The sequence below is a fragment of the Hipposideros armiger genome, unplaced genomic scaffold (genome assembly GCF_001890085.2).
Source record: "Hipposideros armiger isolate ML-2016 unplaced genomic scaffold, ASM189008v1 scaffold_238, whole genome shotgun sequence".
Lineage (NCBI taxonomy): Eukaryota > Metazoa > Chordata > Mammalia > Chiroptera > Hipposideridae > Hipposideros > Hipposideros armiger.
Window position 1 is genome coordinate 551300 of NW_017731588.1, and position 12164 is coordinate 563463.

General features: G+C 49.1%; 1 protein-coding gene across 8 annotated transcripts in view; it reads right to left on the minus strand.

Moving 5' to 3' along the window:
- DLGAP4 (DLG associated protein 4) overlaps positions 1-12164 on the minus strand; it is a 197949-nt gene that overhangs the window by 45122 nt on the left and 140663 nt on the right. The window contains exon 1 of one of the 8 annotated variants that reach the window (XM_019655202.1): positions 10683-10972. The exons of the other annotated variants lie outside the window; for them this stretch is intronic. Coding sequence (XP_019510747.1) covers positions 10683-10713 — 31 coding nt within the window. The 5' untranslated portion in view covers positions 10714-10972. Of the gene's footprint in view, positions 1-10682; positions 10973-12164 lie in introns of those variants that run through there. 8 annotated transcript variants of the gene reach the window in all.

Consider the following 12164-nt stretch of genomic DNA (forward strand, 5'->3'; position numbering starts at 1 on the left):
TAGAGGGGGTGGTCTAGCAGATAGTAATTCCAGTGACTTTCAAAACAGGTTCTGGGGACCCTCAAGGGGGCCTGGGGAAGGCCTTTTCATTCCAACCCACTCCAGCTCCCTCAGAGCAGCTCCAGTTTCCTTTTTTCCCCACATATAGAACTCCCACATGGTATTCTGAGACCCATTAGACTAACAAATGAGAAACCTGAGGATCAGAAAGGCAAAAATGCATTTCCTGAGGCTTAGGTGGCAGAGCAGGAGCCCTTGGTCTGGGGCTCTGAGTGTGGGTGTATTCTCTGTTCCCCCCTCCCCCAGAGGAGGGAATATGCCTTCAGGTTCCCCAACCTGGGGCTCCAGCATTTAGGGAGGCACCCACCTGTGGCTGAGCCCCACCTCCTCCAGCCCCTGACCAGGGTCCCCAAATAGCATACTGTTTCTCAAAAACCATTTCTACCACCACTGCAACCATATCCAGTGAGTGACCTGTTAGGCAACATTCACCCCTCGCCCATTGTGTTGGAATCTGCCACAAAGAGTCTTATTTATGCTTAGAAAACTGCCTGCAGAGTCGGCTCTGCCAGCAGATCTGCTCAGGGGCCCCTGCCCTATCTCCTACAATGCCTTATTACCACCATCCCCAGGAGTCCAAGTTTTAAATAGACGCCAGCTTCCAAGCTGTGGTTACTGAATCATGATTTTCTCATCTATTATAACCACTAGTAGGGGGTGCTGATGAATACAAGAAGGCTAGCGTTACTGGCTGTGATGGCCCCAGTCCAATGTAAAAACTTGATGTGTATGGCCCGTCTGGCCTCATGGGGCAGTGGGAGGGGAATGGAGAATGCAAGATTTGGCTTTTAAAATACTACTTGGCTTTTCAAATACTGGTTCTAGCATGTGGACCTTGTTGCCGTCTTTCAAAAGCCCTAAAGTCTCAGGACCAGCTTGGGAAGTACTATTAGAAGAGCCTCAAAAAAAGCACCCTCATTTCTGGAGGGCTGACGTCAAACTCTGGTGAGGGTCACAAAAGCCTATCTCTTTACAAGCTGTCACAGGCTCGTGTCCAGTGTGCAAAGCCAGACATTGCCAGGTTCTGCACACCTTGATTGCTGGCCTCTTTCATCACTTTGAATGACCAAGCGGATCCCAGAATAGAAAGACAGTGTTAGTAGGCTCATTCACTATGCCTGGAGTGACAGGTGGTATATTGGGTGACAGAATCAGGAGCCAAGAACCCTGGGCAGCCGAGAGATGGGATGAAACGAACAGTGCAGAATTGAAGGGGGAAAACCATGAGTTCAGTTCAGGTCAACACAGGCAAGGCTGCTGCCTCGGTGCCAGGGCTGGGGACAGAGAGGCATAGGAAGGGGGAGGGCCCTGTCCTCAGAACTTATATTAAGATCCTGGGTTTGGGATCCCAAGTAAAACAATTACACAAAAAAGCAGCACATGTAGAAAAATGCCTTAGTGACTTCAGCCGATCACAGACAGAGTCTGAGGCCACACTAAAGAAGAAAGATGCAGGGCCAGGGAGGGGGCAGCCTCTCTGAACTCTGGGTAATGTTGTAGGTGCTGTTGGCGATTCTGGTAAAGAGACATAGCCAAGTTGGAGCCTGACAAGAAGAGGGTAATCTGTACGGGAAGAAATCTCAAATCCATCCCATTATGACAAGTGCTTATTTGGGACTTACTGAACAAGAGAGCTGTGACTGGTTAGTGATGTCTGTCACAGGTTTGCCCCAAATGGAGTGTGACACATGTGCACCATGAGTCATACCTAGTCTAACACAAGGGTGGGCCAAGAGGGACTGAGATAGTGGCCTGGAAGAAACTGACAGTTCAGAAAGGTATAGCTACCGTCCTCAAATACCTAGGATACTGGCACATATACACGTAGTCCGGGTCGTCACACAACCAGAGGGGGTACAGGATGGTGGGGGTAAGGGGAAGATTTTCTTCTGTCATTATTAGGAGGTGCTTTCTAAGAAGCAGAACTGCCTAGGAGGTGGCCAGCCAGGCTAGACTCAGGCATGATGGATGCTGGGGAGGAGGGGCTTGAGCCCCCATGGGTGTGACCTTTACGATTTCTTCCAGGCCAGAGTTGTCTGTTCTTTCTGTGCCCTCCTACTTCACACCCAGTTCTAGATGTGATATGAGACATCATTTGTGTGTGTGTGTGACATTCATAGTTCAAATTTTATTTTTTTGCCTCCAGAGAACTGTTATCAACAAGCAGAAAAGACAGAAGCATATTCATACAGCCTAGCTACACAAGAAATGATGCAAGGACAAAAGCAGGGCCTCAGACAGCAGTCGGGGCTTAAAATGCCTTCCTCTGGGAAGTCTGACAGCAGAGCCCCCACCTGAGATGATAAACCCATCCTCAGATTACGTGCTTCCCTTCTCCCCCACATGCATACCTGCTGCTGAGCTACAGATGTGGCCTGTAGGTTAGGAGTCCCTGAGGTGAGCACTGGTTCCTATACTCACTTGTTGTATGACTTAGGTTTCCTGGGCCTCAAATTTCTGTCTTCTGTAAAATACAAACAATACTGGCTTGCCCTGTCCACTGTGCTAGGAATGCTGTGAGAGTCTCTTGAGAACAGAGGTGGGAAAGGGCTTGGCAGGTGAGGAACCATCACTACAATCGCTTGACAGGCCCACACATCTCCTGAGCAAGGGGCCCACGGAGCTGCCTCCCAGGGACTCCACAGAGGCTGGGGGTTTCTGACTGGGGCAGAAGTGAAGGGTCATGTCCCTCCAGGGGGCTGGGTAAGTAAGGCTCAGTGTCTGGCCTGAGGACCCACAGCTGTCTACCCCCTTCCATGCTTTGCTGGCATCACCATTCTCATATTTTAGGGTGGTGACTACTGGCATGCCTGTCTTGCCAAGCACCCCTCTAACTTCTCTCCACCACCCTCTTCATGCCCACACACCATGCTTTCAGCTTCAAGGCCTTTGTATTGGCAGTGCCCTGCCTACACCTCCCTAATTCAGCTTCCTCTTCAGGTCTCAGGTCCAGCATTATTGTCTCCAAAAAGCCTTCCCTGATTGTCCCTCAGGCCCCTCCCTGGCTCTGCTCACTGGGTCAATACCCCATGTTTAGATGTGCCACAGGCCCTTTGCCACCACACTGTTTTACAGGCCTCTCCCTTTAGACCTAAGCCCCTAAAGCAAAGGACCATGTGGTTCCCATCCCTGTGGCCCCATCCTGGCCCAGAAGAGGTACCTAGGCAAATGCCTACTGACACTTACAAGACAGGACCCCATCTCTGACTTTGCCTGAAAATTGGTACAGGACTGCAGGGCCTTCCCTGGGAAGGCTCTATGGATGCAGCAAGTAGAGAAGAGGCTGTAAGAAGCAACTTGGCAAGCAGAATACAGAAACGCTTGGACAAGCTGTGACTACAGACTTTCCCCTTACACCCCCGTACCTCTCCCTACTTTTCTCCCAACCACCTCTGAAAACACAACACAGTGACATTTGGGACAATCTCTTTGAAAGAAGAGGGGAAAGTCACCAACCTCCCCACCCTGCCTATAGAACCATGCCCTCACAATGGCACAGTGTTAGGCATACTGTAAGAACTGACTGAATATTCACAGCTAATAGTCATAGTTACCGGTATTTAATGTCTGCTCAGCAATCGGTGGCTACTGCCGTGGCCCAGTCACTGTCCAAGGTTCTTATACCTGAGTCTTATATTTGATCCCCACAAGATGTTTCCATCATCTCTATTCGTGCTGCTGAGGAAATGGAGGCTCAGAGAGGCTGAGGGATCTGCTCAGCATCACACAGCAAGTCATGATCTATCGGCTAAGTGGGCGCAAACCCTACAAGTTTCCATCTCCAGAACCCAGCCTCCACAGCATCCAGGCTCACATGTAATAAAAATACAAGCTCACTGACAAGACTAAGAAGCTTAGAAGCCACTGTGAAAGACAAGTTTGGTCTCTCCTTTCTGCTGGAGGAATCTGACTAGAGTGCACTTTCACAAAGACCTCAAGCCCAAGTCAGCATCCCAAAGAGCACCTGAAGAAAGCAGACTTTACCTTGACAGGTTCCACCCCTCTTGGCGATGCTCTGCCCCGATGTTTCTGCAAGCATACTGATCACCTCCCCACGCTTTGAGTTGTCTCCCACGAGACTCTCTTCCACTCTCATAAAGAGACCTATGACATCACTTACCCTCAAACAGTCCCTTCCCCTCCCAGGACTGCCACCCATTTGTAAAAGCTGGGGACTGCACAGGTTCCACTGGCTGTGCTACTTCTGGTTGATTGGTATGCCCACCTCTGTTAAGAAGGATCCTAAAGCTGTGTCTGGGCTCAGTATATTTGTTGTCCCTGGGCAAGATGAGGACTAGAAGAAATGCATTCGGACTCTATTTCCATAATGCAGAATCACTATCCTGACCCACCACCAAAACCTTTACCCCTTGTCCTTCCTCTCTTGCAGGCCCACTGACACCAGAGCTTCTTGGGCAATGTTTTAAATCCAGTAAGATGGGAAAGCAACCGTCTGTTTCATAGTCTACTGTCCTTAGAAAGACTGATCAACAAGGAACACTACATAGATGCAAGTTGTAGAGAGAGGGAGGCTGGGTTTCAGCCAATTTTGTCACTTAAGTGCTGAATGACCTTGGGCAAATCACTTCTAAGTCTTTGCTGCTTCTGTAAAATGGGTATCAGGAACCCTCTTTCCCTTGCATTTAACCACATTTGAACAGTGTACTAGGATTCTCAAGGCTGCAAAGGGAAGTCCATTATCTGTCTCACTGATTGGGGGAGGTACACATGACAGGGAGTATTGTCCCATTTCTCAGAGGAGGGAGCCGAGGCTGAGACAGATGGAGGGACTTGGCCCAAAAGAGCAAGTAAGCAGCTAACTGAGGAATTCTGCCTGGGTCCTAAGTTTAAATTCACAGTCCTCCCCATTCCAGCACCCCACCTCCACAGGGGGGCTGTGGCCAGGCTCTACGCAGCCACCCTCCAAAACCACCCTGGGATTTGGAACCAAGGCTGCCTCTCTGGAGAAATCCCTCCTAGGACGTGTCTTTTAACAACTTTGCAGGAACACAGCCACATAAAGCTTAGATTTACAGTGTGTAATAACTTGGAGAATTAATTAACCACCACCAAGAGAGTTAATTATTCAGAGATATCACCTACTCCTCTTTTCAAATATACCTCATTAAAATGGGCTGGTGAATGAGATACTTAGAGTAGTGAAATTCATACAGACAAAAAGTAGAATGGTGGTTGCCAGGGGCTGGGGAGAGAAGAATGGAGAGTTGTTAATGGGCACAGAGTTTCAGTTTCGCAAGACGAATAGCATCAACTGTGAGTGTACTTAATGACACTGAACTACACACTTAAAAAGAGTTAAAATGGGGCCAGCCGAGTGGCGCGTTGGTTAGGAGTTGGCTTGGGATGCCAGCTCTGAGCAGCAGGACCCCGGTTCGGATCCCACATGAGGGCCAGTGACGCTGCGTCCTCTACAGCTAAGATGGTGAACAACAGCTCGACCTGGAGCTGGGCTGCCATGAATCGCCGGCAATGGTATAGGCTGCAGTGGGGCTGGCCAGCAGTTGGCGTGAGCTTTTGTAAGCTGCCGTGAGCCGCCATGAGCAGCCGTCCAATGGCTGGCGAGCGACTGCCTCACCTGGGAAGAGCGCAATGATAATACCAACATGGGCCAGTGAAGCGACGTCCTCCACAACTAGACTGAAGAACAAAAGGACAGCAACTTGTCTGTTCCCCTTCCCTGATTCCCCAATGCTGTTCTCCTCCCCCAATTCCCCAATAAAATCTTAAAAAAAAATTTTTTTTTTCCCAAATATAGTTGACATTCAATATTATTTTATATTAGTTTCAGGTGTACAGCATAGTGGTTAGATATTTATACGAGTATGAAGTGATCCCTCATAAGTCTAGTACCCACCCGACACTACAGTTATTACAATATTACTGACTGTATTTCCTGTACTGTACTTTACATCCTCATGACTATTTTGTAACTACCAATTTGTACTTCTTAATCCTTTCATCTTTTTCATCCAGCCCCCTAGCCCCCTCCCATCTGGTAACCATCAGTTTGTTCTCTACCTATGAGTCTGATTTTGTTTTGTGTAACAAAACTTTTTTTAACTGTGATCATTTTGGAATGGCAACCTTGCTAAAAAGAAACAGAAACTTCTCCTTCGGCCTACCTAAACAGAGGCAGTGTGGTAGAAGAGAAAAAAACAGTGAACCAGGCCTTCAAATTTTGATTAAGCTGTGTTACTTTGGGCAAGTCGTTTCACCTCTGTTCCATCACCTCTGAAAACATCAGTAACAACTGCAACCCACCTCCCTCAGCAACAGAAACAACAGGGCTTTGTAGTAGTACATGAAGCAGTAGGTTAAAGGAAGCTAACAATAAATTGGGAGTGCTAAAGAAGCCTTTCCTTCAGTATACCAAATACTTTCCACCTCAGGGTCCTGACTCCTGCTGTTCCCAGCCTCCCCTTGACTGTCTCCTTCCCATCCTCCACCTCACCTTCCCTGAGATGCCTTTTCCCCATCCTATCTGAAAAGGTCCCTCTCAGCGCTGATTTGTTTCCTTCAGGGCTCTTATCTCAATTAGACAGTATCTTGTATATCTGTTACCTGCTTGGATGGGGACTCCAAGCTGGATGGAAGCTCCAAGAGGAAAGAGACCAAGTCATCTTGTTCCCTCCTCTCCCAGTGGCTCAGCACCCGGCACTCTGAGTACATGGATGGCTGTTTGGAAGAAGTGGTGTGGTGGAGAGGAGGGAGGAGCTGGCTGGGATGAACCAAATCCTCTTCCACTGGGCTGTTCCCACATACTGCTTCACGTGCCCCTGTGAGTCAAGTGCTGAGGCAGCAGGAGCCCAGCTCCTCCTACCCACCCTGGCCTGCACTGTCTGCAGGCAGGCAGGCACCTCCTGACTGCTACCACACCCCTGCGCTGGGCAACAGCCTTGTCATGAAGCGTGGGAAGTTTGGGAAGGCAAGAAAGATCCAGGAGAGGCTGGAACGATTCACAGCACACTCAATAATGGGTTGCTCATCAAGGCCCCCAGCAGGAAACTGCCCTGTGGAGTGATGACCCAGCTCTGAGTGCCTGGCTGACTGAGGCCCTGGGCAGGCCTCGCTAGCTTGAGCTCGGCTCTCCTGGCCCCTGGACAGCTGACTCCTGCCATCCCTCCCCCACCCAGGCATCACTCTTTCTCCTACCCAGGGTGTCTGCCCCTCAAAATCTCTGTCTACCTGGAGCCTACCCAGATTTTGAAGTCCTGAAGATCACTTACTTTTTAAAGCCTATCTAGATTCACCCCATATTTGCCATCAGAACACTGCACTCAGCAAACAGCCATCAAATGACCGACTCCCCTCCACACAGCTACCCAAGTCCACCTACACTTTTCCAGGCATGCGACATGGACAGTCTTTAGTTATTTCAAGTTTTCTCTCTCCCCCTGAATATCAATAATAGTAGCAGCTAACATTTCTTAAATAGTTTCTCTGTACCAGGCACAATGTGTGCTTTTACACACATTCTCTTGTCTTCATGCTGAGCCTGTCAGGTAATAGTATCGTCTCTACTTTGCAGGTGAAGAAACTGAGGCCCAGAGAGGTTAAGTAACTTGCCCCAAGTCTCACAGCTCTAGATGGCAGCCGAGGATCGGAACCCCAACAGTATGACTCTAAGCTATGCTCTTAACTACAAGTCTGCATGACCTCTGGAGTGTGGGCTTCTCCCTGCTGTGCCCGGCTCAGCCATACCCAGTGGGGTTTATAAATGCCAGCTTTCCGCATTCCCAGGATACAGTATGGCCAGGCTTGGGTCATCCATGCAGTCATTCAACAACTTCCAGATCATCTACTGTGTGCTCAGTGTGTGGCCTCAGGGAGTAGACTTGAACCAAACCAGCTCTGTGCCTGGGGACATTGTAACTGTGTCCTGTAATAGGGGACCCTGTGATTGTGCAGAGAAGAGAAGTACTCAGAAATCATATTTGTTGAAGGAACAATATTGATATCATATCTGCTGTGGCAAGTCTGAGAATTTCCTTAGAAAAAGCAGAGAAACAGCAACTTAAGACCCCAACTTGTTAGATAACAGCTAATCTCTAAGTAAACAAGCCAACTAAACCAGGTGTTATGATACTTTCTCACTAGCTTCCGAGAGACCCAAATCAATTCAACTGAACAGCAGAGCCAGAAGGAACTCCCTCCTGCCAAAAAGCTACTGTGGAATCTGAGGTCCAGAGTCAGAAAGATTTCTTGCCTGAGGGCACCTATCACCAGAAGCCATAGCTGCTGCTCTCCCATCCCCTGTCCTCACCAAGTCCCTGGGACTGGGACTGGAACAGGGCTTAAAGGCTTTCAAGCCGTCTGGGTCCTTAAGAAGAAACTGACTTAAGATGGGGGTTGAGGTAAGTGCCCACAGTGAATGAAAGTTTTAAAGTCTTCACAGTGGAGACAGGGCTCCAGCTCTTACCTTCAGGGAGAGTGGAATTGTCCTATGAAAGCTGGATTCAGGAGGCCAGGATTTCTTTCCCAGGCCAACACAGGCCCAGTTCCAGCTCAGCCCTGCCCCGGAAGGACCGGGAGTTTAAAAGGCAGCAGCTCCCCACCTGGGACCACGCCCCGGTGAGGCTGACTTCACCAGGGAACCCGTTGGACTGGCTGTCAGACAGCAGCGGGGCCTGTCTGCAGCGTGGCGCCTCTCCCTCAGGGCCCCACCCAGCCCCCAAAATGAGGGTGGGAGCCAGTAGGGAAGAGACTAGCTCCTCTCCCACTGAGGCCAGCTAGGCCTGGGTGCCCCAGGGCCCGCCCCAGCCGGGGTGGGTCTAAAGCAGCTGCTTCCTGCTTTGCCGTTTTGTTTCACTTTGGGCTTTAACCCCAAAGTGAAACTAAAGACTGGGACACTTGGGAAAGATGGTGCGAGTTAAGATCTCGGAGGGCTGAACACCTACCTAGCTTCTAATCACGGTAAGGCTGCTAACTCACTGGGAACCTTGGAATGAGGCCTTCATCTCTAGGCCTCAGTTTCCCCATTGATAAAATGAGCTGAAGGAACTAGGCTAGTGATTTTAAATGTCCTTTTAAACTTGAAAAACAATAGAACTCTTCCCCTTCCTCATCCCTGCTACCACTGAGGACTGAAAAAGGAGCTGGAGAAAGACCCACAGGGGACCAAAAAGGGCCTTCCTGGTGGCTTGGAGGAGGCAAAACTCTGGCTGGAATGTGGAGACCCTCCTGATCTCCCTGACTGCCTCTCCTCCACCTGTCATCTGAACACTTCTTATCATGAGCAGCCCAGGAGTCCCAGAAACCTGGGGCAGAGTAAACTCAGGAAGACCCTAGGCACCAGCCTTACTCTGTCTTGGCACAGCAAGAGGAGATACTCCCAGCCTGAGGACTGACCAGGCCATCTGCTAAGAGTGACAGCAGTCCATCCAGGACTGCTCCAAGCTTTAAACTCTGCTACTGACCCCAGGGTGCCTGGCACAGTGTCCACTAGCTAAGACCACTCTGATCTGTTTTATGGTGTTTTCCCACTGGCTGGTTTACCAAATCTTTTCACTAGCCAGGTGATGTGAGAAAGGCATGAATGAACCTCCCTACCTTTCAGATGAGTAAAACTGAGGCTCAGAGAAGGGCAGGGACACAGTGGCCAAGGCAGCCCTGGGATTCAGGAGCTCAGTAAATATTTGCTGGATAGAAGAGCTTGCCGGCCCAGCCGTTGCCAAGCAGGTGCAGCAAACGCCAACTTCGGGAAGAATACAGGTGGGAGGAGGGACACCGCTCCCTGGAGACCAAGTCACAAACAGGTCCCAAGGTCCCTGGAACAGAGTCTCCTTCTCCCCAATCCTGGCTCCACTCCTGCTGCCCCTTCAGCCCATTTCTTCCCTTCATTCCTTATTTCCTCCCAACTGCACTGTCTGGAGACACCACAGTGGCTGAGGGCTGCTGAGAGATACTAGCCAACCCCCTTCCCCTCTCTGGGCTGGGCGAGAATAGTGATTCTTAACCAAGGAAATGAATTTGAATCCAGGGGTGGGGTCAGGGAACTCTTAAGAATATACACTGTCAGAATGAAAAGAAGGAAATTTGAAAATATTCAACAAAACTTGAGGTGCACACGACTCCTTGAAACAGCAATTCCACTTGCAGAATGGCTCCCACAACTGTATACACATTCGGACATGTGGGGAAGGGTGCTCGCTGCAACACTGTGCATAGCAGCAAGACTGGGAACAACCTAAATAAACCTGAGTAGAGAACCGGACAAACAACTGGTGGTCCATGCTTTGATGGGCTGTCACACAGTCAAGGAAAAGGAGATCATGGATCTGTGTGCAACCACAGGGAATAACCTACCACAGACAGGCTTGTGTGAAGACAAGATACAGAAGAGCAGGCAGTAGGCAGAGACTATGCCACAGTTTGTATAATAAAAAGGAATGTTAGTGACACAGCTGCCGTGTATACAGAGTATTTCTGGAAGGAAACATCAAGACTGTTCATAGTGGCTATCTAGGAGCCTAGGTGAGAGACACTAATTTTTCACTGGACACTTTTTTCTACAAAGTCTGAAATATTTAACCACATACATGTATTGCTTGTTCAATAAAAATACAGTTTTTACACACAAAAATAACTTCAGCAAAATGTACCCAGAGAAGCTTCCCTCCAGGTCTCAGGCATCAGACTCCCTGGGGGCAGGGCCCAGCCACCTGGATTTTGAAGTCTCCTCAAAGGCTGCTGGTCTAGCCTTGTAGAACAGGTGGGCAGCCTCAAAGTAGACGGGGGCAGCCTGGGCACTGTAGGCTCTGGGCAAGGGAGAAAATATCAGGGAAGACTCAGGAAAAACTTGGCCTTAGGCATAGGAAGATTTGAAGAGGGCTTTGAATGTGGAACAGGTACAACTGGGAGGAGGTTCCTAAGAGAAGGGCTGGGGAAAGATAGTCAGTCTGGCAAGATAGAGGAAGAGGAAGGAATGTCTCTCAATGTGTGATCCTGGCAAGTTCCTTCCCCTCCCACGCTTGGCTCCCACTCATGGGAAGCGAGGAGGCCGGGCCAGAGTCCTCTGCAGACCTGATATCCTAGGATCTGCCTTTATTTTAACTCATTTAATATTAAAGTAGGCAGGGAGGGTCCCCAACTCTGCACATGGCCACAGGGCTCCACATCTGTGCAGACTGTAATCAAATATTTGGAGGCTGCAGAAAATTCAGGCCAGGATCTTAAGTACAGCACCCCTCCGTCGACTTCCCCTGGGGGAGAGGGAGCAGATGGCCTTCTGCTGAGATGCCCTTCCTCACCTACTTGTTAATAATTAAGTCATTACTGAAGACTTCTTTTGTCACTTTTAAAGTTCAATTTGCAGAGCCCTGCTGCCTTGGCATGCTTTACCATGGTGCTCTAGGCTGAGGGCTCAAAGACTTCAACAGTCTATATCTAAGCCACAGGCCCAAAGTACAGGCAGGTGTCTGTGGTGGGAAAAGTGCCAGGGTGGACCCTGCTCCTCGATACTATGGACTCTGGGAAGTCAGAAATTAAGTCTCTAAGACAGCTCTGCTTGCCACTGTACCCCCAGGGCCAGCTCACTGCCTAGTACACAGCAGGCACTTAATAAATATTTGCTGAATAAATGAGCAGCTCAGTCAGTGAATTCCAGAGTGACCCTGGTCAAGTCATTCTCTGGAAAACAAGGATGACAAGAATAGTAATGACCTCCCAGGGCTGTATAAGGATCTACTGAGATAAGGTGCATAAAAGCGCTTTACAAATTAAAACGAGGCAAACAAATATTAAGGATCCAGAACCAATGTACTGAAAACAAAATAAAATGAATATACAGGAAAAGGATCAAATTTATGAGAAAGCATTTGGTAAATGGTAAAGCATTAATCAAATGAATTACTACAATTGAAAAGGACAGAACAGGTTGCTCTGGTCCGCTGTTCCAATGTCTAAAAGATATTTTTCATGCTGGATCTGTTCCAAAGGAGCACGAAAATCCCCCATCAAAACCTTAGTCCAGATTTTGGTATGAAAAATGGGTGCAGTCACAATAGTACCCTGCGTACAGCTGGGCTCAGACAGTGTTTGCCAAAGTAGACTGGCATATGGATCCTGGGGGTGTTTACTGGAGG